The 27,990-nt window shown below is 36.4% G+C and overlaps 3 protein-coding genes and 1 non-coding gene across 5 annotated transcripts; 1 reads left to right on the top strand and 3 right to left on the bottom strand.

The window, feature by feature from the left end:
• On the bottom strand, positions 613-5,161 carry LOC109841383. Of its 2 annotated transcripts, none has more exons than XM_020410328.1 (5): positions 5,017-5,161; positions 3,357-3,553; positions 1,656-1,883; positions 1,370-1,476; positions 613-1,036 (listed from the first exon to the last, which is right to left on the bottom strand). In XM_020410328.1, the coding sequence occupies exons 1-5, from the start codon at positions 5,080-5,082 to the stop codon at positions 876-878; spliced, it is 759 nt and encodes a 252-aa protein (XP_020265917.1). In that variant the 5' UTR covers positions 5,083-5,161; the 3' UTR covers positions 613-875. The 2 variants fall into 2 exon arrangements, with proteins under 2 accessions (XP_020265917.1, XP_020265916.1); XM_020410327.1 differs by having other exon boundaries at positions 613-1,042; positions 5,017-5,160.
• On the top strand, positions 5,328-5,409 carry TRNAS-GCU. The gene has a single exon. It is a non-coding gene; the product is annotated as a tRNA-Ser (tRNA).
• On the bottom strand, positions 6,997-20,418 carry LOC109841381 (mediator of RNA polymerase II transcription subunit 8). Its single transcript, XM_020410326.1, has 12 exons — positions 20,015-20,418; positions 19,704-19,828; positions 18,537-18,661; positions 18,256-18,439; positions 18,020-18,127; positions 17,747-17,814; positions 15,313-15,552; positions 14,375-14,431; positions 14,039-14,248; positions 13,458-13,511; positions 11,745-11,808; positions 6,997-7,284 (listed from the first exon to the last, which is right to left on the bottom strand). Exons 1-12 carry the CDS (start codon positions 20,242-20,244, stop codon positions 7,115-7,117), a joined length of 1,635 nt encoding a protein of 544 aa, XP_020265915.1. The 5' UTR covers positions 20,245-20,418; the 3' UTR covers positions 6,997-7,114.
• LOC109841380 lies at positions 23,152-27,789 on the bottom strand. The gene is made up of 3 exons (XM_020410325.1): positions 27,341-27,789; positions 24,866-25,095; positions 23,152-23,379 (listed from the first exon to the last, which is right to left on the bottom strand). The coding sequence occupies exons 1-2, from the start codon at positions 27,735-27,737 to the stop codon at positions 24,926-24,928; spliced, it is 567 nt and encodes a 188-aa protein (XP_020265914.1). The 5' UTR covers positions 27,738-27,789; the 3' UTR covers positions 23,152-23,379; positions 24,866-24,925.

Raw genomic sequence — 27,990 nt, 5'->3', positions numbered from 1 at the left:
AGTGTGATAGTTTGGCAAAAGTCTGATGTTTGATAACTACTTGTTTGGCAAAAGACTAATGTTTGATAACATGCTTGTGGTTACTGTAGGAATGTAATGGCTTTCATCTAACTCTCTTAGCATGTTTGATAACTACTTGTTTCGGTGTTGCTCTTGTTCTCTCGTGAACAAAATTTCACGCAAAAATAACATCAGGACAAACAATTTCAATAAGCGCACACGATTCTTCCTGATTCAACATTACCGAGGAGGCAAAAATAACATCAGGACAAACAATTTCTTAGAGCATCTCCAACAGCTTCCCCATTTCCCACTTTTGGAGAATTTAGTTAGGTTTTTGACCTAACAGATTCCCCATCTCATTCCCTAAAATAGGGATGGAGGAGAAAAAAATGAGGAAGCTTCCCCAAATCTGCAGCATTCTCCAAATTTTTGGAGGAAAAAATAGATTCTTCAAAATGGGGAAGTTGTTGGAGTTAGTGTAAAAATTAGTTGAAGAATATAACTTTTGCTTCCCCATTTTAGAGAAAATTTTGGAGAAACTGTTGGAGATGCTCTTAGTGATGACATGCGGTAAGATGCGCCGATTACCACCGTTTATACAGATCGCCATCACCCAACACGCAACTTTGCAATAGCAAACCGGTACATCAATAAGAGCACGCGACATTGCAATGCAGAGTATACTGAGGATACAGACTGGAGTTGAATCACTGTATAGACCACAAAGGACAATGTTAATGCAAATGCAACAAACTGAAACACCCCCTATGAAACTTTCCCCCCCTCCATTCTTCAGTTCTCTTTCTACATTAGTTTCCAAGAGTTATTGCTTGTGGATTTACTCTCTCTGACAGGTTATTGAAGAGGGAAGTTCAGTCATTGTGTTGTTCGAAGCCTGGAAGAAGAGAGGTAATAAACCCAATAACAAAAGTTTGGATCTCTCTCACAAATCCCCACAAATTCATGCGCTCAGGTTCAGGAGGTTGTTGGTTGGCATCTGCAGGTTGGTTCTGGTCCTCATTCCCAGCATTTTCTGCAGCTTAAGAATCGAAACAATGAAATAGAAAAACATGTTATTCAACCTCGTTATGCTTCAACTTATTATCTACAACGCTTCTAAGAAATTTTTTTTTTGAGAGCTTAGGAAAAAGAACATAGCTTAGTACCTAAGAATATAGATTACTACACCTAGTCATTGAGTGATAATCAAACATAATAAATTATACGATAACATATTGGGGATTAGTATCATGCTCAAGTCATACCAATAACTTTTATGTTAAAGCCAGGTTTACCATTCAGCACTGCAAGAAATAATTTTGGTCACTGTGAGATAAAAAAAAATGCAAGGTTGGTGATCAATTACCATCATTTTGCCTAGCAGCAACATTCTGTGGACGTGCAACAGGTCGAGGTGGGGCTAGGCCTCGTCGAACATATTGGATCAAAGGGGTTAGTACTCCAGTCTGGTATCTGAGAAGATAATGAAAACAACACAAAAATAATAAACAGGAATGTAGACTTAATTTTAAGGGAAGAAAGAAATAGAGAGATTCTTAGGGCAAAGAAGAAAATTCAAGACAAGAATATGGTTGTAGTGCAGATATAACTGGATGATGACTGTGATCACCAAACAAGACAACTATGCTTACAGGTAAACTAATGAAGCTAGGAGGATAAGAATGATCGTCCTCTGTCTTGAACCATCTTGGCCAAAGAGGACGACTGCAAACGCCAGCTTAAGAAGGAGAGCCAGGTCAAGCTGAAATGCAACCTGAAATCTCCTGACAACTACCTGTCTATGTGGTCCAACCTGCTGCCTTGCTGCCTGTCCTCCCTGCCCCTGCTCCTCACCAGCTGCATCCGTGGAATTATTCCTCCTGTTTGGGTACATATTTTTCAATTTAGTACAGGTAAAAAAAACTTCTGATATATAACGCAAACAGTGATATATGAGTAACAGTACTATTCTTTTATAGGTTATGTAAAGTGCTGCCAACCAGTGAAAATGGCTGGTGGTGTCAAATGTTTGTAAATAACAACTATACATTCCAACTGCATCCTTAACACATTTTCAATGCAATTGATATATGTTTCTGTTATACCAACCCCTAGAAGCTTATCGGCAATATCATCCAAGTTAATGTTGACAGAGCTGATATACACATCTAACAGCCTCCTCATATTTACAATCAGTCTACATGTAACCGAGTGTGGGAAATTTTTTATAGAAAATTACTCAGACAGAATCTTATCAGTTTGATATATCCCCTTAGTTGAAGAGTCCATTTTTAATTAAAAAATGAATTCTGAAGATCCAACTGACTGGTATGTCAGCCTCACGATAAGTTTATAGGAAGTCCTAGATCGAATTCTTGACTATATATTCTTTTTTTCTTTTCTTTTATCCTCTCTTTTCTCCCTTTTCCTATCAATATACTAAATTGATTTAATTACCATTCTTACATAATCTAGATAGAAAATAATTAGAAATTGACTAATATATTCTTTTTTTTCTTTTCTTTTATCCTCTCTTTTCTCCCTTTTCCTATCAATATACTAAATTGATTTAATTACCATTCTCACATAATCTAGATAGAAAATAATTAGAAACAATCGTGCAAAAGATATTATTCATAACAAATATGGACAACCTAGAGATTGTAATAGATAGAAAGGATAATAGATCAAAGTAATTTTTACTCCAAATCTACTCTCAGAGTACATGTTAACGTCAGTGGTGATCAAGATATTTAACAACTTAACCACCGTGGGTAGCACAAGCAGCCTGGAGACAAAGTGGTAATACTGCCAACATAACAATTATATACCATATTATTAATTTAGCTCTAAGGATCATAATGTTGATGTAGGATAAGTGAACATACTAGTCTAGTTCCATTATGCCCACAGTGAACAACTTGAAAACTTGTAACAGCAGCCAAGCAAGAATCCTATACTGCAACTGAATAAGTGTAGTCTGAAGGGAATATGTGGAGAATCAATTTTTAATGAGCACAGTAACTAAATGCCTTAAAATGCAAACATATATGAATCACAAATCCCATGAAACCAAATTGCCAGTCACTATGTAAAAGCAACATTATGCAGACTACAGCCCCTGATACCCTAAAATGACCTTCAACAGTTCGTCCAAATAAACTCTAAGGACCATGTATATGCCCCAAAGGCCCTAGAAGACTCAAGCAAAATCAGTGATATGAGCCACTCAATGCTTCAAAAACTTATCTTTATTAATATATCATGGAAAAGAACTTGATAAGACATGGATTCTATTTAAAACAGGTATTCAATGGGGCCAACAGTTGTGAAGTTCACAGGTAATGGCTTACACAGGCATCTTATATGTAAGGGGAATTAACATGTTCTGAGGGCACCCAGGCATCATTCCAGTTAATGGTAAACACTGAACAGCATAAAGTCCTCGACCATGCCCATTTTGTTCTTGATTCTGGACAGGTGTCACAACTGAAGGGAACATCTGGCCAGCTGACTGCGAGGAACCATGAACACCAGAGGCTTCTGTTGCCTGATAACAACAGCAGAAATTATTAAATGCTATTTACAAATCAGGTAAAAGCAAAATTATCAGCCATAAGAGTTAATAATACCATTAGCGAGCCAGGAAAAGCATGAACAGCATGTCAAGAACACATAGTATGAAATTCCAAAAGAACGATGAGGTCACAAAGTTATGCATAACAATACAGAACTCCGTAAAGAAATGCTTAAAAGGGAATTCAAATATGAGGTGCCTATGTGTTACGTTAAAATTGATTAGTCTTGTAGTCGCTGTACACTTTATATACTTAGATGTATGTTAGCTCTTCAGCTGTTCTGAGATTTATTTATTTATTTTTTAATTAGTTTTTCATTTAGCGTCAAAGGTAACACATACACAAACTTTTATTATCACACGGTTCTGATTCTATTGTGCAATTCAGACTTTGTACATTTTGTTTTAGAATTCTCCACGTTCTTCACACTTTTTTGATTTTATAACATTTTCTTTCTAAAATGACACTTATACATATGTTGCCGACTTGCCATATATATGATCCATAAGAAGTTTACGCATTATGCTCTGGTAAAATGCATGCTGCTGCATATTGCTTTAGGGGGTGTTTGTTTCAAATCATATAATTTTAGGATATGGATTTCACCATGGGATTTGAAATCCATAGGTGCTTTGTTATGGGTTGTGATTTTTAAAATGTCATTTGTTTCATTAATATTTTGGGATTTGGAATACTACAATTTGTAATATTTTGTTTGTTTCAAGCTCAAATTGTAGTATTACCAAATACCAAAATTTTGTAATATGATAAATATGCTATCTTGGTGAGGTTACCTCCCACAAAAAGATAAAATTAGGATTTGTCAAATCCTCTCCAATTGAGAGGTAAGCACACACATTTATGGGATTTGTCAAAATCCTCTCCAGTTGAGAGGATTTGGCAAATTCTAAACATTGGGCACTTTTTTCACTTTTGGGATTCAATATTCTAACAATTTTCTTAAAACAAACACAATATATGGAATCCCAAAATACAAAAAAACTCTTTTTGATCCCAAAACTTGTAATTCATACCAAATGCCAAAATTTTTGGTGAAACAAACACCCCCTTATAATATAACATTGCACACAGCCCAACTGACTTTGTGGAGAAATTTTTTTTGGGTATACATAAAAACATGAAACCATATTATACTTGAGCTAAAAAGTGCCAAAATTGAAACTTATATCCCGGGGACAGATATTTTTCCCAGGAAAGAGAACGCCTTAGCCTACTTATATTACTCGATTTTTTTTTGGATCGAAATTGAATTTCTAGACGGTTTTTCCCACGGCTATAGATCCCGGGGCTAAAAAGCAATATTTTCAACAAATCAATTAATTCCACCGCGATAGGATGCTGTCCCCGTCGGAAAAGTTGCCCAAATTGAGCGGGAAAAAAACCCTAGGAAGAGAGAACGAATAGGGAGGGGCACCTGATGAGGATCGGATGAAGATTGGCCTCGTTCGGTTGCGGGCGTGGGATGGGCTTCCTCCGCCATTGTAGAACTAGAGCTCTCTCTCTCTCTGTTTTTTTTCTTATTAGATTCAGAGATTTTCGACAAATAAATACAAAGTCCCAAATAAAGAAGAAGAAGAAGAAGGGAAGAGGTGAATTGACGAGACAGGACTCTGTCGACGTAGTGACGCTGGTTGATGAGGTGTACGAATCATAACGTGCCAGCTGTCGACCCTCTTTAAAGGTATTTTGTGTTAAGTTGTTTTTATCATCGCTGCTCATCACGCAGTCGCTTTGGCCGAGTGGTTAAGGCGTGTGCCTGCTAAGTACATGGGGTTTCCCCGCGAGAGTTCGAATCTCTCAGGCGACGTTTTCTACTTTTTTTTTACCCTTTTTTTTACGTTACTCTTTAAACTTGCGGTAGACTAGGTAATTAGTTATACAAAACGATTAACTGCGGGATTAGAATCACTACGTAATGTTTGATGCACAAACTACAAAAAGGCTTGATGCCTACCTGAGCAATGAAATGAATAAAAAGCAAATTTGGGGTCTTAGAATTCTTCTACGTAAATCTAGAATGTAACTAGCTAAATTTGGGGTCTTAGATTTCTTCTCCTTCATGTATAAAAAGAAATTGGTGGAATTCTCAAAGATATAAAAATTTAATATTTATCATATTGTAGAGGTAAAAAAAAATTAACGTGTGTCTTATCATAAGCACTTATGTATTCTTAAAGATAAAAAATAAACATGTGTTATACTATAAAAGCACAAAAAACTGACATGTGCTTTATCATGAGTGCATGTGTGTCTCTCTTTTTATCATAAATTAATCAAGATCTTTTATACCGGTTGGGGCTTTCTTTGTAACTGAATTAGTTAATTTTAAAATGATATTTTAACTATTTTACATTTTGAAATGATGCTAGGGAGATTTAATGAGAAAAGTGGGAAAATTAGGGAAGGTTTTATAAAACATCGGCCATAGTTTTTTTTTTTTTTTTTTTTTTGGGGTGGGGGTGGTGGTGGGCGGGGGGGCGGGTTACTTGTTTCAAAAAGTGTGGTTATTATAATTGGCCGCAATTTTAGTAGGATTTTATAAGTCATCTATCACGTAAGACTCACCCATGTGAGCACAAGTTATCAAATAAAAATAATCGAGGGTTTTTTTTTTTTTGAGACATCCATCATGGAAGACTCACTCGTGCGAGCACGGGCTAAGTACTTTATAGTTAATTATGGTAATTATGGTAGGTAGCGATCAATCAATTGATTACCAAAGTCTAAAATATAGGCGGAAAATGAACCAGATAACGCCACACTTTATCACACATGCAAAAGAAAACATCAGGCCGTGCTTAGCACGGGCTTAATACTAGTGTTATTTGTATTAAAAGAACATTTTTCACATGTACAGTTATTACTAGAATTAAAAATATATATATTTTTTTGAATGCACAGTTGTCTGGTTAAATGAAAAAAGAAAAAGAAAAACTAATTCACGCATCCGTAAACGCTAGCTAGAAGGGGAACATGGAGAGAGAGAGAGAGAGAGAGAAGAACGGCATCATCCCTTCATTTTTTCCTCCCCTCTCCAAACTGGGGACCCCGTTTCAATTATTGCGAGTACACAATACTGACATGGCCACCGCATCAGTGAGAATAGAGAACTCTGTAGCAAAAAATTTAGACCAAAGAAGCTTGAACATGATAATGGCAAATAAAACCAACATGTTAACTAACTCATAATACACAAGTCATGAACCTTTTTACATATTATTACCGAGTAGAATTGCTTGACGCTACACATTAAATTCAAGAGGATGATATGTACATATATTTTGGATAACATCAATACCAGGAGCTCGACTTAAATTCGAGACATCTAATATCCACCATAAAATATCAGAAACAAACATCTAATTAACCCCACCCCCACGCACCCCCCCAACAACAACACTCAGGAACAAGCCCCCTGTCGTAAGCTTCACACAAAGATGGTCAACAATACTTTACTGTAAACCTAGCGTTCCCGTCACTCTGGCATTTGGTGTTGGTCTTCAGTCAGGGGATTATTGCTGATTCTGCTGCCTTTGCTGCGAAAAGTTTGGATTCTGTGCCGTATTTGGAAGGCCAACCATGCTCTGTTGCAAGCTCTGGGCATTTGTCATGTTACCAAAGCCGCCTTGCTGCTGTTGCATTGCTACCATGCTAGCTGGATTTGAAGCACCCATGCCAAACACTGAAATAACAATAATAACAAAGATTTCTCAGCGTTTATTACCCATCAAAATAAATCAGCCAAGGGGCAGAATGCATTATGGGATAGGCTTTAATGGTGGCAAGAAAGAGAAAAGGAAATGCCTGAAAAAGCAATGCTACTTCTGGCTCCAAGGGCCATAAGAGCATATCAAGCAGTAAATGTTCACTATCTCATTAACAATGCCAACCACAATATTCTCATTGGCGTATTAAGCTCCATTCTTCAGTAACATATGTGCGCATGCAACAATCTTCAGTATCTAAAATCGATAATTAAAAAAAAAGTGTTTTTTTTTGTTTCACATCCAATGGCCCAAAATGGACGATATTTTATAGCAGGTTGTTTATATCTATGGTCTAGAATTATTCTAAACCAAAGGAAAAATTGGCGTACAAGAGTTGAATGATCTATATACCTCAATTAACATCATCAGTTTGATTTTTTTTAAAATGTTTTTAGGCTCCAGACCATAGTTCTCTTGGTTCATTTCTCAAACATGTGGATCTCTGGGTAAATTTAATTCATATTATTTTAGTTCATTTCTTAAGATGTGGATTTCTGGGTAAATGAATTTAATTCATCTCTCTTTGTTCATTTCTTAATCTTAAGGTGTGGATCTAGTGGTAAATGAAATCATATGAACTTTTTCATTTTTAGGCTATTCGATGTCCTTACTCCTTTGATTATATTTAAACTGCTCCAACATGCATCTATCTTACCAGACAGGAGCAAAAACAAAATGGAACCGAGAAACTTATAACTTAAGTTGCATGGATACGGAGGCAGATGCGGACAAGAACGCGGATGCGGACAAGAAACACAACAAAATTGTAAAATTTAGGATACGGGGACACAACTATATAGACAACATATTAAAATTAATAATCTATATGAGATCGATATTGTTTTTCATTCACATGTCATGAGAATTAAAATCCTTATAACATTTTTATATTTCTTTAATTGAGTAGGTACTCAAATGACCCTTTAAAAACAAAATGGGAAAACCACTCGTTTTTAAAATTAGATTCTCAAATGACCCTTTAAAATCATACTTATGAACAAGTTAGGTGCTAAAATGAACCTATCCCTAGTTTCAGAGTTGCATAAATTTGAGATGAAGCGTACGATATACATTCAAGAAGTGTATCACGAGTTTTTTAAACTAAAATAATTGAGTAAACATCTGCATAAATGTATGTATATATACTTAAGAACACTGTTTTAAATATCGGCCGATAATCGATATTATCGGCTGAGTTATCGGATTTGGGAGCTCTCCGCTAGGATAAATTGGATTTTTAATCGGTTATCGTTTTTGTAGGTTTATCGGCGATTTATCGGCGTTATCAGCACTTATCGGCCGATAAGTAAGACTTTTTTATCGGGATTATCGGCCCATTTTGACTAACATTATATTTTTTTCAAGGCTATGATGCAAGTTTCGCTTTCTACAATTTGTTAGTGATTCTAAACATGATGATTTATATTTTGGTATGTTTATATTTCATTAAGCATGATTAGATTATATTTTTTAATTGTTATATTATATATACACATCATCCAGTATATCACTCCGATAAATACTACTTATCCCCGATATATCCCCGATTTCCGCTATCCGATAAGGATTTTGTCCGTCCGATAAATCCCCGATAACCGATATTTAAAACCTTGCTTAAGAAGCATCCAAGAAGTGACTGACACGGACGCGAATGCAAGAACCTAGATGACGTGTCCGGGTTACATAGCTTATAACCAATTATATGTATCTATTAGTTTGCCAATGAATATTATTCTACCTAACCATATCTGAGTTCACATTAGAATTTCCTTGATATGGTAAAGATTTGGGTGTCAAGTTTAATTCATACGTGAATAAAGCTTTTTCCCCCTAAGAATAACTTTCAGAATCTGAATCCATTATATTTCAAAAAGATACTCTTCTTTGCTTCAAAGGCAATTGAAGGATAAAAGGGGACCTTTTCTCTCTATCAAACAAGCTCTCAAGGATCTTGCAAAATTGATATTGGAACTCTACAGAAGCATTTACCTATCAATTTATCTAAGAATAAGTTTGCACTTTTAATTGATTAGAAACAGCACTGGAGAGTAATTCCAAGTCCTTGATTTATCTAATGTTTTCCCCTATGAAAAATGAATGTTAGATCACTCTATATAAAAGCTTCAACCGCTGGGTTACGAGTTAAACAACATAAATCAAGAAAGCTTAATAGTCCCCCATCGAGTGGGCATCACTTGCATCGAGTGGACATAAAAATGACCAAGTTGGAAAGCAGAATATACGCATTAAATAAACCTTTTTTAATTGACAAAGATAACAGCGAAACTCAAATCTTCTTTGAAACTCGGTGCTCTCATATCATACATTTGTCGACAATTTACAGGAAAAACTTAAAAAGTTAATGGTTATGAGCTAATGATAAACTCAATATTTAGAAATCGCTAGATGCTCCTGAGTGCTAGACCTAGCACCTAGCCCTAGCGGCTAGGGAAGCGCCCAAGCGGCACGTAGGCCATCATAAAGCAGCCATCACTCACATGGAAAGACCTCTTGCATAACAATGACCGAGTTGGAAGTAGAATATACATATTTAACAAACTTTTTCCTTAATTGACAAAGATAGGGTTGGAACCCAAGTCTTTTCTGAAACTTAAGATAGGATTGTAACCCAAGTTTTTTCTGAAATTTAGTAGCCTCATACCACACATTTATCGCCAATTTGCCCAAAAACGTAACTAATGATAAACAAAATGTTTTAGAAAGCATGGGACGCTTCTTGGTGCTAGACCTAGCGCCTATCACCTAGAGCGTAGGTGGGCCCTCAAGCGGCACGTAGGCCCCATCAAAAGGTCATCACTCATATGGAAAGGCCTCTTGCATAAGAATGAGCAAGTTGGTAAGTAGAATATATGCATTTAATGACAAAGATATGGTTGAAACCCAAGTCTTTTTAGAAACTCGGTGCTCTCATACCATACATTTCTCGTCAATTTATCAAAAAACTTAAAGCTAATGGTTATGAGTTAATGATAAACACAATGTTTTAGAAAGAGCTAGATGCTTCTGGGTGCTAGACTTAGCACCTAGCATCAAGGCATCTAGGTTGCCGCTCAACAGCACATAGACCCCATCAAGTGACATCACTCACATGGAAAGACCTCTAGCATAAGAATGACCAAGTTGGAAAGTAAAATATACGCATTTAATGAACCTTTTTCTTAACTGACAAAGACAATGTTGGAACCCAAGTCTTTTCTAAAACTTGGCATTTTAATACCATACATTTATCACCAATGTACCAAAAAAGTCAATAGTTATGAGCAAATGATAAATACAATGTTTTAGAAAGCTCTAGATGCTTCTGGGTGCTAGACCTAGAGCCTAGCACCTAAGCGCCTAGACACCTAGGCAGACCCTCAAGCGGCACGTAGGCCCCTATCTAGCTGCCATCACTCATATGCAAAGACGTCTTGCATAAGAATGACCAAGTTGGAAAGTGGAATATTTGCATTTAATGAAGTTTTTTAATTAACAAAGACAAGGTAGGAAATCAAGTCTTTATCGAACTCGGTTCTCTTATACCATGCATTTATCGCCAATTTACCAAAAAACTTAACGTTAATGGTTTTGAGCTAATGATAAACACAATGTTCAGAAAGCACTGTGCACTCCTTGGCGATGGTAGACCTAGCGCCTATGCGCCTAAGCGGGCGCTCATGCGCCACGTAGGCGTTTTTAGCATCGAGAGACGATGGGTTATTTCTAATGATTCAAAATCGTCTCCTCACTCTTTTAACTGAGATGGCTTGGATGTAGAGTTTTCATCCGATCCATTTTGACCTGGCTCATTCTCTTCACCTCTAACTATGTTTAAACGAGCAATATACCCTTTTTGATGTCGTGTAGTCAGGCGCATGCGCCCATACTCGCTCCTACGACTTAAGCGAACAACCTGAGTGCAACTTAGGCTTAAGTGGCTGACAAAGAAGGCGCCTAGACTGATCTTTAAAATAATAAATAAACATAATGCAGACTTAATTTTTGAATGAGTCAATGGGTCAAAAAGAGAGCTTGTTTCTAACTAATTATTATAGGTTTAGCTTGTCAAAGGGATGAAAAGCATGAATACAAAATGATGCCAGAGTGCTGCCACAGTGCTTGATATAAAAGAAGGCCCCGGTAAAATACAACAGTGAAGTCTCTGTTCCAAACTAGTAATGTATGTGAACATGGCCATGACAATACAAAAATATAAATTCATGAAAAAAAGGATAAAGAAATAATGTTTCAATGTGAAATAAGAGTTGATAACATACAACAACAACAATTAGGCTTTTATTCCCAACCAGTAGGAATATGTAAAAACATAGGAAAATATGATTTTACCAGAAAAGGATAAACATGTATCACATACTTTGATCATTTAACATCTGTGAAGGATGATTTCTTTGAGGATGTCCACCAGATAAACCAAACGTCTGCAGGGGCCAAATAAAACATGATGCATTAGAATATCATTATTATACAAACAATATCGAAAAGGAAATACATGAATTTTCACTGTTAAACAACAAATAATAGAAAAAGGGAAGCTAGTAATAGACAATAATAGAAGTTGAGCATCATTTAAATTTCGATAGTCAGTGCTTCCCAACAACCATAATCATTAAACCTTCTCCCAACAGTCTATTGATCCTGTCTCTCAATCCATTCTAATCAAGAATACATTTGTCAATCACTCATTTCTTATTCAAGAATCTTAACTTTGTCAAGAAAGCATAACCTACTATGTTGAGGGACAATATCAACATCTAAGATCCAAGATGATGGAAACTAATGTAGCGTACATGACAAGTCGAATTAGTTAATACTCAATAAAGGAAGTGTTTGTTGTTAAAATTGGTAAACAAAAATTAGTTAATACTTCATAAAGGGAGTTTTTGTATGAATTACATCGTTGGACAAAAAGCAAGCAAGAGATGGAACAACATTGAGAATAATATAAATCTAGTAAAAAGAAATCTTGGAACTGGAACACATCATGTTAACCATGAGAATCAAATTTTGACTATTATGTGGTGATAGATTTCATTGAATGAATAAGATACCAAAATATCCAGGGGAATAAATTGTTCATATCCAGGGGAATAAATTGTTCATATAGGCACGAATAACATGAATCATTATCAAAATTTAAGGACCCGTGAAATTAGGGGATGGCTGCAAAGTGCAAAACTCAATTTTTTCTCCCCATTCAGCTTATGAAGGATCAGCTTGTTGTCCTTGCACCTAATCTGTACCTCTCCAGGTTCACTTTGGTGTCTTAGTAACACCAACAATGATAGTATTGGACTGTTAGCCATTACTGCAGATGTCAAACCATCTCAAATGATCGCACAAATATTATCCTAAGTTGAAGGTACTCTTACTTTTTACAAAATATACTGATTTTCCGTCATAATATCCTGTCTTTTATTATTAGTTGCTCATCTATCTCAATATCGCCAGTTCAAATTCACTATTTTTTAAAAACATAATGTCTTTATCTATCCTCCTAAGTTGTCGTCGTCTAAAATTTCACTGCAAATCCAAGGTTATATTCAAGTCAGATAGTAATTGAAACACTTCAATCCTCCTTTTTAATTCTATTGACAAATCTTTCTCAATCTCAATCACGACCATTTACTTATTATAACTATTGAAAATAATCACTTGGGACACAGGAAGCAGGCTTTACCTATAAGGACATCGTGATTCTTGAATTAAATAGATTACACAACACTTGGTAAACAGGATTTATGAGACAGCAAGGCAGAAACTACCAAGCAATTTTGTCCAAAGCATAGCAACAGCAGAAAATTAAGCTAGCACATAACAATTTCACCTTAGTCAAAAACTTCAAATTCGCTCTATGACATACGGAGAGAGCTGCTTTGGATAGTATATTGATCAACAAACAATTTCATCTCAAAAAGATTAATAACTAAATAATCACTAAGTAGCCAGAAAGGAACAAAGAATGGAAAGATCTCATCCAGAAACGTTATGTATTAGAATCTTCTAGAGTTATGAAGCACAAAGTCATTAGATAGTAAACAGAATTCACATGCCAAAAAAAAAAACTGACCTGCATTCGTGGTAAAAGTGATTGTGACTGCATTGTAGCTGACATGTTGGTTATCTGCAATGAATGAGATATGAGATTGCCAATAGTATAACTTTTTCAAAGAAGGTTCCTAAAGATAATAAATTCTTTAAGAATGATAAATTACTATCTTTGGAAGAAGTACGAACAAGTACTTTATAAAAAATCTACGTCTTCTAGAAATGATAAATTACTATCTTGTCCTTCTTCATGATGGGCTCAATACCACAACATGAGGTGGTTGACGTCCACATAAACTGACCTTAAGGACAAACCAAACTCACAAAGCAATTAGATACTGTACAAATACACACTAAAAACACAAAAATAATATATCCATGCTAAACAATGTACAAGACTATACACTACACTATAACAGCATTAACAAACACCAGTTTTAGATTAATTCTGCAAAGTGAGAAGCTGTTTGATATAGGACAAAAGGGATTCTTCGATGAATCCTTAGAAGATGGTTGAAGAATAATGAGCATAAAAGCACATAAACACACGTGTGCACATTTCTATCCTGCTAATAAGATGATGAAACTGTAAAATTATCTAACCATCTGAGAATTGGGAGATGACTGAGCAGCATTGAACAGAGCACTGTTAGCAGATCCCGCAAACTGTCCCAAATGGCTCCTTAACTGATTTCCTTGGTTGATCTGATTCTGTGCCATATTAAGCTGCATATGACTAGGTTGTAATTGTCTGTTCTGAAACTGCTGCTGTGCAAGGGGCTGAGAATATTGCATCGGAAGCTGGTTAGGTACCTAAGATAAAGAAAATTTTAAGTTAATGAATATTTGTAAACCAGTAACATTTATGAAGCTGAAAATATGCATTACAAAAATAAACTTTTAAGCAAAACCCTAGAAAAAAATGGTTTAGCAAAATACCGATGGAAACTTTTGCTGAGTTTGTGCCTGTAAATCATGTAGCTGAGACATACTGCTCTGCAACCAGAAAAATACATAACGTTGCTCATCTAAGCATATTTTATATTTAATAAGCAGAGATCAAAATTGAGAACTGCCCAAAAAAATATCAAAATGAATGAGCAGTCCTGTGAGGTCAGACATAATGCCTTTTTTAGTGGGGAGGAACAACATACACAACTTCGCTTCATCCAGTGATGCAGATTTTTGAACGGATTTGATATAGCAGCAGTATCAAGATTGCAGGGAAATAGCATGCACTCAGGTTGTCCAGGCAGTGAAATTTACAAACAGCCCAGTTATAAACACCAAATTTTGCCTTTATTGCATGGATGGACTGGAAGCATTTCATAAGAAACTTGTGGCGGTGCATTTCTTTTCAACAGTTTCCTTAGGCAGAAATTGTTTCTTACTTAGAGTCTGTTTGGTTGCATGTATTCTGAAGGAAAAAGTTGGAAAGTTGATAAATTGTGGTGGTCCAGAAGTAACTTTCCCAACTTTTCTTTGTTTCGCTGCATCTTTTGAAAGCATGAAAATGATGATGTATCTCACCTCTAACTCCTCAAATCAAAATCACTCAAAAATGATAGGATTTCGTTGTAAATCCAGTGCATTCCAAGCAAAACAAAGGAAAAAGTTCAAGATAAAAGTCATAAAGGCGGATGTCACTTTCCAGATTGTGTCACAAATCCTCAATTTTTACAAAATCATCCAAACAGCTCCATAGGGTTTGATGTCCGGTTGGTTGACAATTGGTAATTGCGATACTCGAATGAAGTCCTCCACAATTCAACCCGTTTAATAGGAAAACACTAAATGATAATGATGACAATGACAATCCAAGAACTAAACAGTTCAAGCTTACAACAAGGGAATAAAAAGAAGAGAAGGTTTTTAACCTGTCCCAGCACTCCAGTTGTAGATTGCCTCAACTGCTGCTGAGCAAGGAGTTGATGCTGAGGAATTTGCATCATTTTCTGTCTTTGCTGTTGCTGCTGAGGAGATGGTGTATTCATCATGTTCGTGCCTGATCGAGGTGAATTAGCATATTGAAGAGGAGGCGTTGATGCATTATCAAAGGAAGCAGGTCCACCGCTGGGGGATGCAACTGATCTTCCTATTAACTGCGCTCCAGAGTTCTGCAGCTAAAACCACGTATTAGAAAAGTGAATGCTACAACGTTTCACAAAGTGCTTTAACTTAGAATCTTCTGAGCAGTTCACATTCAAAAGAATAGCCTACACAGCATCAACTATATTTATCAAACCGATGAGAAATAGTGTTATAGTGTAAAATATATAGCTAGTCCCCTGCAAGAAAATAGGTCGTATTCTGTAAAACAAATTGCAACTAAGATCACTATCTCGATCTGCATGAGTGCTTGTATAACACTTCGGCTACCTAGTCTGCATGTTTACTGGTCCCATTAACACCTAAAATGCATTGTTTAAGCATAAGAAACCATCACTGTACCTATTAGGTATAATTCCTATAACACAGATGTTAAAAGAAAATAAATAGTTGAAAATAAAGAAAACATATAAAAACAATCAACCTGGAACAAGAAGAAGATCCTAGGAACAAGATGAATGAAAGTAAAAAAAGGAAGACACAAACATCCTGCTGGTCATAGAAGGTAGTGGATATTAATATATTTCTACACGGTTTCTTCTACGACCCATCCATGAGATATGACTTAATCCTCCAAGATCGTGAAAAAACTTCATCGCGGAAAAACTAGAAAGTTTGACAATACATCCTTAGGAAATGACCACAGGGAAGTTACGGCACATAGGGGACAAGAAAAAACCACATTGCAGTTTGCTTGAATTCCTTACAAGGGGATAGATCAACTACTAGCCCCCATCAAAGAGATCTATAAATGGTCCTCTATAAATGGAGGAGACACCACCTTTGAGCATGAAAATTATCATGGAAAAATTTAGGCTGCAACTTAAATTAGCATTCCAAAGTGTGCATATGTAAAGCACCCTTTTAACAAACTGAAGTTTCTTTTGTAGACCGCCCACAATGCATTTCTTTCTTTTACGTAAATAAGTTTGCAGAAAATTTTTCTGCTTAATAACTACTCCCTTCTGTGTGGAGCCGTTGAGCTCTTTGTTTTACTCTCTATAAGAGTGACAACTTCCAGCTTCACTTCTGGGACGGGAATAATTGGCCTTTATAGAGATGAATAAGAACACTATAACTTTCAGAGTGAAAAAGGCGAAAAACTTTGAGATTGACAATTAGAGCCCTACAAATACAAAGATTCTATTTTTCCTGTTGCCATTGCAATACTGGTAAACTAAAACTTTTATATAGTATTTTGTTAAAAGCTTTCACCGGACAATAAATCTACTAACAGCGTGAAATTCAGAACAGAAACCAAAATCTCCCACAGAAACTCTCGATATTCCATCAGATATCATAGAAAGATAATAATGTTGGCCAGCTAAGAATAATTTTGCATATGAGAACGAACATTTTGAACTCGTACCTCCCTAACTAAGCAGATACCTACTAAAGAAAGTAACTGATAATTGAAAAAAATATATATTGGGCATATAATCTATAGAAGCGAACATATGGTATGAAATAAATAGTCTGGATTTTTAACTGCCAAGATACCCTAAAAGAGAAAATAATGGACATTAGTTCACATTTATTGAAAAGAAAAATCTTCTAGCAAAAAATAAACAGTCAATATGAAAAAATCATATTATTAGAAGGAAAAAAGCGAAATGCAGAGTCGATTAATGTGCTCAAACCTCCAACTGAATTAGGCCCGTCCCAGCCTGATGCACAAAAATTCAGAAACTGATAGTTTTGTAAACAAAATCAAATCATGTTTGTAATCCACAAATAAAAACATCAGAGGGTTTCTAAATCTTAAACCAAGTGACAACTGGTTTTCCTCACCAAACAAAGGAATCCAACAAAAGTCATAGCAACTCTACATGAAGTTAGACACTAAACAAATTATGGAAACTGTGCAAACCCTAATAGACGATATGAACATAGTACCAATACAAACCATCACTAGAACTAAATTGTAAATACTAAAAAAAAATGTGTCAAATGAATTTTCATTTTTCCTTCAGAATGAAACTATGATCAAATTTGAAATGTCCAAGACAAGGAGAGAGATGAGAGAGAAACTACCAAAAGAATCATCAATCAGTTAACAAGAAAGCAACCAAATAATACATAAATGACAAAGCAGTAAGCAATGAGAATAAATTATAATTTTATTCCACAATAAAACAACATAAATGAAACAAGTTTATCAATACTTTGTAACAATTTCACATCACATATTTTGTGAAAGACCTGCATTATAGCTCCTTGAGGGTTGACATTGCCAGCTGAGAAAGGGGGTGTACCCTTTTGGAGCATGCCTGCAACAATAGTCAAACCAATACCATGAAGCAGTTTTCTGCTGTATAGGTGAATGAAAGTTCAGTAGCAAAGAGCTTAATACAGAATAGATAAATCAAATTGTGGAATATTTTTTTATAACGATAAAAGCCAGGGTGCGTTGACTAATGATTGTAATCCAGAGGAACTAATTTCTCCGAAAGCAAAACTTTATACACAACTTACCAGAATTATCTCCTCCATGATTCTGTGGACCATCACCAAAATTGAGCACATCAACTAAATGACTAGGAAGAGAAGATGGAAGTTCTCTCTGACTCCCAGTTCGTAATCCTGAACAATCACAATTTTTTCTCTATTAAATAAAAAAAGGAAGTGATCTCACAACCACATCAGAAGCATATATAAATCGGAAGTATCATGGGTATCTGTAAGGAAAATATAGTATGTGAAAGTGACACCTTCGCCAAAATTCACTGCATTCCGAAGCATATTCTCTTGTTCTTGAATTTTCGCAGCCTGCACCTTGTCCAAGGTTGGAACAAGGCTTGGCCCTTGGCGTGAACCTAACCCATATTGTTTGCGAGCATCAGCTATGACTTTTTCAGCAGTGTCGCAGGCTGCAGCAATCATATCAATTCTAGCCTGACTCACTTATGGTTAGTAGGAGTTAGGAAGCATGAGGGTAAAGGATAAACAACAGATACATTGAGTACAAAGCAAGCTCTAATCCAAAGATCACCTTGAGCTTTTCAATTTGCATGGTTACAGGGAGATTTGTTATCCCGCTTAATAGTTGCTCCCTCTTTGTGTTGTCCTCTGCTTCCATTTCGGGTAACAACTTTGACGATAACATCACAGGTAGTACTGCAACAATTATGCTTGCAAATCAGGGTATTTTTCCGTAGAGAAAATCAGAAAGGTGATAACAATGTAGAAACAAGAAACTGTTGGAGGAAATGAAATAGTTAAACATGAATGAATTGATATGGGCAGAAATAAATTCAGATCAGTTATATAGAAACGATATAATACAATGTAGGAATTCATATCTATCCGCGCCGATAGCCTTTTTTTGAACCCCTTCTTGATAAGGTCCAAAAAGGTGTACTGAAAATTCATTTACCATCTGCTGATGTGAGTAGTAGAAAGATAAACCACGAATATAAGTTAATATTTTAAAACCACCCACTACGTAGATCATATGGCTGGACGCCTATAAATACTACAAATCTGTCAACTAAAAATTAAGAGCGAGTCTAAGCTTCAGCTATGTCAAAGATCTCAATCAGTTGATGATGCATCTTCTAGAAGACTAATCTTGAGTCTTGATAATACCACTCACAGATTGCTCAACCTCCACCAAGTGTGATCTAGATCTGATAGCCCCCTGAAGAGATTGATACTCTCCCATGTTATACATGCCAGACCATGGCCTGTCCCAGAAGGTCTTTATTCATTTTGTCACCCATTTGTATTATCCCCGGTTTCTGCAAAATGGTCATAATATATGTTTCTTCATGACAACATCAAATTTCAAATTTTGTGCTCGATGCCATCATCCTACTAGCAAAGCTATCATGGAACACCCATAATATATGAGAACCGCAAGGGTAGGGTCTAGTATGCCAGTAGCTACCGCAAGTCTAGGACATATGATAGTTGTTGTTCACGCCCCCCCATGAACACCTCCACTGTCCCCACTACGCTCTCAGCAACTGATTTCTTGATAATTGACATCCAAGACAGAAAATTTGTTGTCCAATACTCAACTGAGACTACATCTTAAATTCATCAAGTTTGAACCCGCTATTTAATATGATACTCCGTTTTAGCTTTTTTCGAAATGCTCCACAGGAAGCAATCAGCTCAGACTTGGGAGAAACAAACAAAAGCATTGTATACATACTTGCGGCATTCTCCCCATTGACGTTCTTGGGATGCACGACGAACGGCTTGGAAACCTTCTTTATGTCTTCTACGATGTTGAACAGCTCCATATTCACCATTGAGAACTGCCCTAACGTCTCCTGCCTGTCGTGCAAGCAAGCAAACAAACAAACACGTGTTTATAATTGTGCGTGTCCTCAATGTGGCCAAGAAAGACTCTTTTCCTCTCTAATTACCAACACATTTAGCCCTCTCTTTTTTTTTATTTTTCTTGGAAAATCGGAGCACGATAAAAAAATTAAACCCTGGAACAAGGGGGAATGGTATAACCATTTGGGGAGCGAATTGGAGCGGGAATAGACATCGATGTGTTCCAGGATCCGGGAAATGGCGTTGAAGAGGCCAACAGCCCGGGTTTTGACCGACTCTAGGTTTAGCTGCGCATGAACCGCCCGATTCAGCGCGTACGCCACCTTAGCCTGCTCCTGCGCCGTAGCCTGACTTCTGGTTCTGATCTTGGCCGCCTCAACGCCGGCCGATGGACCCCCAGCGACCTCCATCGCTGCGGCGAGTCAGATCGCTCCGAGAGAGAGAGAGAGAGAAAGAGAGAGGGGCCGACTTCTAGAAGGGGGACCGAGAGGGGAGGTACGCTGTTTAAGCGGGTTTAGGGTTTAGGGTCTGCCCAAGCAAGCCCGATCCATGTCGTCTTAAATCAATGACCCGATCGGAAAGCCGCGGGTTTTTTCCCATCCGGACGAGCTTTCGCCTCTTTCAACCGCGAGGGAACGAGTGTTTAGTTTGCTCTTATTATTAGAAAAGGATGATTAGTGTGCTAATCTCCCTATTTGGCCCTAATAAATTAAGAAAGCAAGGGGCAGAGCCAGTAAACCCTAAAATAAGCCCTTTGTTTTCAACTGTAAGCATAGGATATATGTGTATATAAAGTAGACACAGACAAAGGATTCGTTAAAAATCAAGGATAGTTTAGTTCAAGGGGAAACTCTAGGATAGTTCAAGGGATTAACACATTCTTTTTAGTAATTTTGATTTTGATCATTCAACGGATTTTTATTGAATTTAAGTACATGTGTAGACATGTATGTATATAGTTATAGGCAAGTGTGTGTGTCTGCGTGCACGTGTGAGAAGAAGAGAGTTCGGGGGAGATTACCTGCGATCGTCGAGTTCGGGAAACAAGCGAGGGTGGGAAGAAGAGAGCCGGTTCCGGATTTGACAAATACCCAACCCCGTGGTGAAATTTGAAATACACGGGTTTGGGATTTCAACTCCCTCTCTAAAATGACTTATTTAAAAGGTTAAATGACATAAAGATACGTTTACATTGTGTAGCGCAAAAATATCATAAGTCATAATTTTCTATAGAAAAATACCATAAAAATTCTCTCGTGTAGTAAATTACTACCCTCCGCTAACAAAAAAAAGAATATTCTAAGGAATATGCTCATGTGCTTGTCATATGCATATTTTGAATAGAACTTAAAGCTATTGTTTGCATTATTTACTGCTTATACTTACCCATCTCTTTTAAAAAAATTATCATTCTATTTTAACCCTAAATTCCCAAATTTCTTAGTGTTCTTCCCCAAGAAAATAAAAATATAAAAAACCCTAATTCTCCGAATCCAATCTTAATCTTCTCTATTTCAATCCTAGCAACCATGAAGTCAACCTCTCGAGTTTCAAGTGCTCGTTCAAGTTATGGCGGAGCTGAGGACAAGGAGACGAGGTTGTGCTATTGTGGAGCAATTTCATCACTGAAAAAGAGTTAGGAGGATTGGAGGCATATTTGAGAGAGAAAGATGATCAAAGCACAAGGAAAGTTTAGCATTTAGAATTTATATTGTATTTGGTTTCATCATTGTGATTTGGTTGTATTTTGTGATCAATAATGCTGATTGTATTTGGGATGATGGATTTTGTAAAAATTGCTTGTTTTTGTTATAATTTGGAAATGGACCCAAATTTATGAAAACCAGATTTCGTTTTGGATTTGGTTATGTGATGTTTGCAACTGTGGCTCGCATATTGTGTATACCGATGCAATGTGTATGTGGATGCAATGTATATGTGTTCAAGGATGCAAGGTGTATGTGTACAAAGTAATTTGAGTCAAATATGTGTACAGAAATATGTAGATAACTTGTGCATACTCCCAATTTCACATGAACATACACCAAGTACACCGAGTAGGGACATTTTTCACAAAATACCAACATAGCCACAATTTAAACATCAAAAGAGGTACATAATTGAGCCAAAATAGACCATAACTGAATCAACATAACAAGAGTTTGACTCAAACACAAAAATATAAAACAAGTGTCCGCTAAACACCACCATTGTTGCTGTGATTCTCTCCTGCACCCTTCTTTGATGTCATAGCTGCTAGGTGCTCAACAATTTCGTGGAGAACACTCCTCGTCAGATTTAAAAATGGATTGAAACTTGGAGTCAGAGCTTCAGATTGAAACTTGGAGAGGAGGCAGGGGGTCAATCGAAAAAATATAGGAGATTGAGGGGTCTATATATGGGCAAAAATCCCTTAATACTTAGCTTAAAATCTGTCTCCGGCTATTTTCAAAAAGGTCCATGTGTTGTCAATTTATCAATTTTTAGATTAAAGTGTTGTCAGTATCACTTTTTAGACCAAAGTGGTAAAATAGTATCATTTTTTAAGCCAATTTGATATGTTAGCCATTTGCTCTTACAAAAAATGATTAGTTTGCTAATCTTTAAATTTGGCACTAAATTAAAGGGCTGTTTGGTTCGTTTCCTTGATATAGAAAAATACAATTCCATGTAAAGAAACACAAGTTTTGAGTTTTTCAAACTTTTCCAAGAAATAGATTGTTTTGTTTTGGTTCGCACATAAAAAATGGTGGGAAACCAATGTATTTATTTTTCTTGTGTTTGGTTCGCATAGAAAAAAAAAGAAAAAATTTTGTAAACAAAGCAGAGAAGGAAAAAAATCTGACGTGGCAGAGTTTTCATCAAGTTCACTTGGTTGGGGAAGGAAATCGGAGAGGGAAAAAAATCTTAGTTGGCGGCGATTTCAGCAGAGTTTTCCCTCTTCTATTCAAGCGAACCAAAACGGCACAAAGAAATGGACGGAAACAAAAAAGCTGACGTGGAGGGCTAAAAATCTGACGTGGAGAGATTTTCTGAGTTTTTCACCCCTTATAATAGGGAACCAAACAGCCCCTAAGAAAACAACTGGCAGAGCCAACGGACCCTAGAGTAAGCCCTTTAGTACTCTTCAGATTCTCTATCACAGAAAACACAATCATGGAGGACGTGACACTATGCTTATCAGTACTCTGCAGATTCTGTGTAACAGAAAACAATATTCAGGACAAACATGATACATCTGCAGCGGTAAGAACTTTTAGAAAGCAACTTTTCCCCACGCCTATGTAGTCAGCCAGGTCATTTTGCAACAATTAAAATTCGTAGAGAAAACGATAAGTAAATAAATTAACCGCTTCTCTGTACAATAAATATCCTGCATTACAACTTTCAAACAGTTTACAATACATAATACATTTCGTAAGCATGGATCTAAGAAGACGTTATTTGTCTCATTATTTTTCTGAGTTGGCTGCACTAGAACCACTCTTCTTGAATATGTACAACCCTGGCGGACCAGAACATGGATATTTACAGTGAAGCAGAATCTGCACAAAAAAGGAGATTCAATTATAGTTGCGGTGCTAAAATATTATCACAGATTCATGGATAACTAGCAGTGAATTAAAGCACAAAAGCCTGAAACAGAAGAAATATAAAAATGAATAATTCAACAATAATCTGCTATGGAAAGTGCGATATACAAAGTTCAGCAAAGTTCAGCACAACGACATCCTTACCGGCAAACCAGTTACCAACATAATTTGCTGAATTACAAAACAAAACACAGTATCATGAATTAAGGACATAAAATTAGTGCTTTTGGAAAATCGGAATATAATTTGGCAGGGATAAACCTGCATGCATGTTTATGTCATTGCTCTTTGTGGAACAAAAGTTGAAATTTTGAAATACATGACAAACCACAGTGTAAACCATGGTCTTTATTAAAGAAAGGAAAAAAATATCAATGCATCTTGAATTCTATTGTTCAAGCATCAAACTTTTTTTAAATATGTATATATCCTTAATATGTATAAAAAGTGTCCAAATCATAGTCACGGTACGAATTCAGGTACGCAACTCGCCACTTAGAAAATTTGGATTCGTTAGAGGATAGCTTACTTCAGTAAGCAAGTTCGGTTAGTGATATGTTGTAAAAAATTTTAGGGTGCACTTAAATTTTTCCACAGTATATAGCAGAAAACTAGAAAGCTAATATGAATTTTAATATTTTTTCATACAAAATACTTAAATACTTCTTTTTGATGGAGTTTGTTTCTTTGTTATGTTTTTTTTTCACAGAGCTCGTTTTAGGATCATCATTTCGTTTTACATTTAATTAATATACGTGTTTAGTTACAGTAAAGTCATCGGCTCCTACACACTATTGTGTCTCCATTCACTTAATTGTACATATTACATTGTATCTTGCGCATGTGCACTTAAAGAGACTTTGCATCTAGCATACTTGTAAGTGGTATATGCTAATTTTGGGGAACCAGTTCATGCATTGGAGGGAATCGGTTCGCAAATGTACCAGGAATCAGTTCGTAGGAATTGTACAACGGTTCGAGGGGGTCTGGGGAATCACGCAATGATGACTCCAAATGTACCCGTAGCACCAGTCTATCCAAAATTGTTTAGTCGATACAAGCAAGCATCCTAGATAAAAGAACATGGTTCAAGCATTTGGACATCTACTATTGTCTGGTGAGGATATAGGTAACTGAAGTATAGGATTAATTGCAGATAGGCCCCCTGTACCATCACCCAATTGCGTATAGACCTCCGGCAGTTTGACAGTCGCAGATAGACTCCCTGAGTGAAAACTCTTGATTCTTTTACCATCTCTAAGGTAAAAGAGTCAAGAAAATAAAATTCAATCAGGGGGTCTATCTACAACTATAGAACAATGGGGTTCTATCCACAATTGGGTGATAGTACATGCAACTATCCGCAATTAACCCATATATACTTAAAAATGCCCAAAGACAAGTAAAAAATGACCAAAGACAAGAAGCAGTTCCAAACCTGGAAATAAATCTGCCTGAAGTTCACAGAAAAGCAACTCAACCGTGCAGTGAATTAATTTCATTCGCTGCTGCTGATCTTGTCAGCACATTTAAATCCACTTTCTTCATCATCAGACTTAGGAGTTGCCTTTTCTGGACTAATGCTGGCCTTTTCCAGGCTATTCTCCATCTTTTCTGATACATTACTGACCTTATCTGGCCTATTATCCACTGTGTGTGGCAATACACCTGTAAGTAACAAGTACAAAGTGTGAAAAGGAAGCAGAGGCCATGAGAGAAATAACGAAGGAGGATCAAAATTCAACCTTTCATCATTTACATCGCACAGGCAATGGAACAATAATAACTAGGAAGCCACTCTTCTTACCTAAAATCAAGGTAAGAGATAGAATTCACTATCAGTCTACCACCCTCCGAGCACTGCGACCTAACTATTGGTACTTGATGAAATATCCTAAGGAGGATCAAAATTCAATGTTTCATCATTTACATAGCACAGGCAATGGAACAGTAATAACTAGTAAGCCACTCTTCTTACCTAAAATCGAGGTAAGAGATAGAATTCACTATCAGCCTATCACCCTCCGAGCACTGCTACCTAACAATTGGTACTTGATGAAATTCCTCATGAATCATGTATGGTCAAAAACTATATCCTTAACAATTAAGGCATTTCATGTGATTAACATTTATAACACTAATCTGCTCATGAAAATTATAAGCTTAAAAACACAAGCAACTTTGAAACAAAGTTTAAGAAGCAGGTCTCTGTAACCAGCAACTAAGTCCCCAGGACAAAACTAGAAAAAGGGCAACAAGAAACCAATTGTACGAGAAGATGAAGTTTTACCATCCATGTCACATATTAAGTACATTAAGCAAGTTATTCTCTTCTAAGACCAGAAAGTAAATAGAGTTTAGATACCTGGAGTACTTTTCAAGTGGAGGTATAGGTTATACAAACTCCAGCATACAGGCCTCTAAGTCCAGTTTTTTATTTTAAGACATACCTGACTTTGAGAAGAATCATAGTATGAGTCTATGAGATACAAAATCAAGGATTGCATTTTTCTACCTCCACCTTTTGGAGTTATCTCAACTCTGGAGCTGAGATAATTGGAGCTATCCCAACTCAAAATTTCATCTCAAACACAACTCAGTTGTTTTTCTGGAGTATTTTTCAAGTGGAGGTATGGGTTATTAAAATTCCAGCGTACAGAAGTCCAGTTTTTTATTTTAAGATGTGCTCGACCTTGATAATGGAAATATGAGGTAAGATATGTAGCATTAGATTATCTACCTCCACCTTTTGGAGTTATCTCAACTTTGAAGTTGAGACAATTGGAGTTACCTCAACTCCAAAATTTCTCTCAAACAGAACTCAGTTAGTCTTCTGGACATAACAACTAATTGGAGAATATAGCTTTATGAAACCACAATTGGTGTTTACTGAGTGAAGTCAGGATAAACAAGTGCAATTAAGGATCAAATTTAAACCTTAAATCCTATTTTAGCACACAATAAGCTGGCCAAATCAAGTAAAACAATTAAGCTTTTAAAAGTCTTAGGGGCCGTTTACTATAGATTTTGGCTAAGCAAAGTTATTTTCAACTAAAGGTAGGACTTTAGAAGCTTTTGATGACAATGCTATTGGATTAGATTATTGAATATAAATGAGTATGTCCTCATGAAGAAGAGACTAAAAGCATAATCATCAAGCATGATCCTATTAATCAATATGGGTCACCTTTTATTCCAATTATCGTATCCAGACCCCAATAATGTCATTTTATTTATAGTTTCCTTCAGATATTCTAATCAAATGCACATATTTATGAATAATGATGCTCTGGTTTTATGAATAAGTTCCTTGGAACGATTGCGTATGCTTGCTGATTATTTTTAACCATGGGGAACATAGAAAAGGCCTTGAAATTATGAATCTAGAAAGTATAGGCGTGTATTGAAGTGCAGAGTCTAAGAATTTGATGTGATATGCAGTGCCAGTAAGATACTAATTCTTTAGTAATTCCTTCCAATCATATACACAATGATAATTATTATTCATATCGTTTCATTTGATTGATATCCAAATTTATGCTTTCAAATATATTGGGTAAATCTTCTTTTAAATAAATTGTTTAGGTGTCTATATAAAATTTCTAATCTAATAAGCTTATATAAACAAATTGGAAACTGTCAATTCACGGTTAATACCAAAGCACATGCACCAAGTGAATATTGGATAATCAAACAAAGATACAGTATAACCCAATTCAATTATTTCAAGTTTGAACAAATTGATATTGTATATTAACGGAAACATTTGCAATCTTGAGTCTTGTCACAAAAATTTTCCGATAAAAATCATATTTTTGTTTTAAAAAATGCATCCTAATAAAAAAATTACTACCTTTTCGTAAATAAATGGAAAAAAATAAAACCCTAAAATACCCAATAACACAAATCGTACCATCAACAAAATAGGAGAACGACGGCCACCCCCGAGGAGAAGAAAACGAGAGCTCCTCCTCGTCCGTCAAAGGGCTCCTCTTCGTCGCCGGCGGGACCCAAAACGACGATCCCGGAACGAACGGGATCCAATCTGGTGCGGCCCTACGAATGATGATCGCGTGGATCGCCTCCTGCAGTCTCCGTTTCCCTCGGTTCTCGGATCCTGATCCGGATCCGGATTCGGGTTCCTCAGGACCGAGATCGAGCTCCAGGAGCTGAGCCTTCTCGGGGCGCTTCGATCGAGAGCGGAGGTTGATGAATCGAGAGGCGAAGAAAGGGGATCGGGATGATGGAGGGGGGTCGTGGATTAGGGCTTGGGATTCGCGGATTAGGGTTTGCGACAAGATTCGAGCCATTTTTTTTATTTTTTATTTTTTCCTCTTCGGTTTGAGATGGAAATAAGGAGAAGAAAATCGTCAGGCTCCGATTTTATTTATAGGGAGTTAATCGGGATTAGATTGTCCGAGTAGGCCACGTGTTTGTTTTTGGTCGCAGTTTTTACTATTTGCTTTCCTTTTTTGCCCTTTTCAAAATAAAAATGCGAGAATTACGGTTAAAGAATTGCGGATTGGATTATTTTTGGTACATAAGCATACATGAGCATATCGT

Source organism: Asparagus officinalis, chromosome 5 (genome assembly GCF_001876935.1).
Source record: "Asparagus officinalis chromosome 5, Aspof.V1, whole genome shotgun sequence".
Lineage (NCBI taxonomy): Eukaryota > Viridiplantae > Streptophyta > Magnoliopsida > Asparagales > Asparagaceae > Asparagus > Asparagus officinalis.
This window is presented reverse-complemented; position numbering and strand designations above follow the sequence as displayed.

Coding starts and splice junctions, on each gene's coding strand:
- LOC109841383 (XM_020410327.1), bottom strand. CDS start 5,082: ATGGCGGAGGAAGCCCATCCCACGCCCGCAACCGAACGAGGCCAATCT. Junction 3,554..5,016: donor CTTCATCCGATCCTCATCAG/GTGCCCCTCCCT, acceptor TGTTGTTATCAG/GCAACAGAAGCCTCTGGTGT. Junction 1,043..1,369: donor TGCTGCTAGGCAAAATGATG/GTAATTGATCAC, acceptor TCGATTCTTAAG/CTGCAGAAAATGCTGGGAAT.
- LOC109841381 (XM_020410326.1), bottom strand. CDS start 20,244: ATGGAGGTCGCTGGGGGTCCATCGGCCGGCGTTGAGGCGGCCAAGATC. Junction 14,249..14,374: donor CTCAGCAAAAGTTTCCATCG/GTATTTTGCTAA, acceptor TCTTTATCTTAG/GTACCTAACCAGCTTCCGAT. Junction 7,285..11,744: donor ACAGATGTTAAATGATCAAA/GTATGTGATACA, acceptor TTGTTATTTCAG/TGTTTGGCATGGGTGCTTCA.
- LOC109841380 (XM_020410325.1), bottom strand. CDS start 27,737: ATGGCTCGAATCTTGTCGCAAACCCTAATCCGCGAATCCCAAGCCCTA. Junction 25,096..27,340: donor GTTCTCCTATTTTGTTGATG/GTACGATTTGTG, acceptor TGTTACTTACAG/GTGTATTGCCACACACAGTG.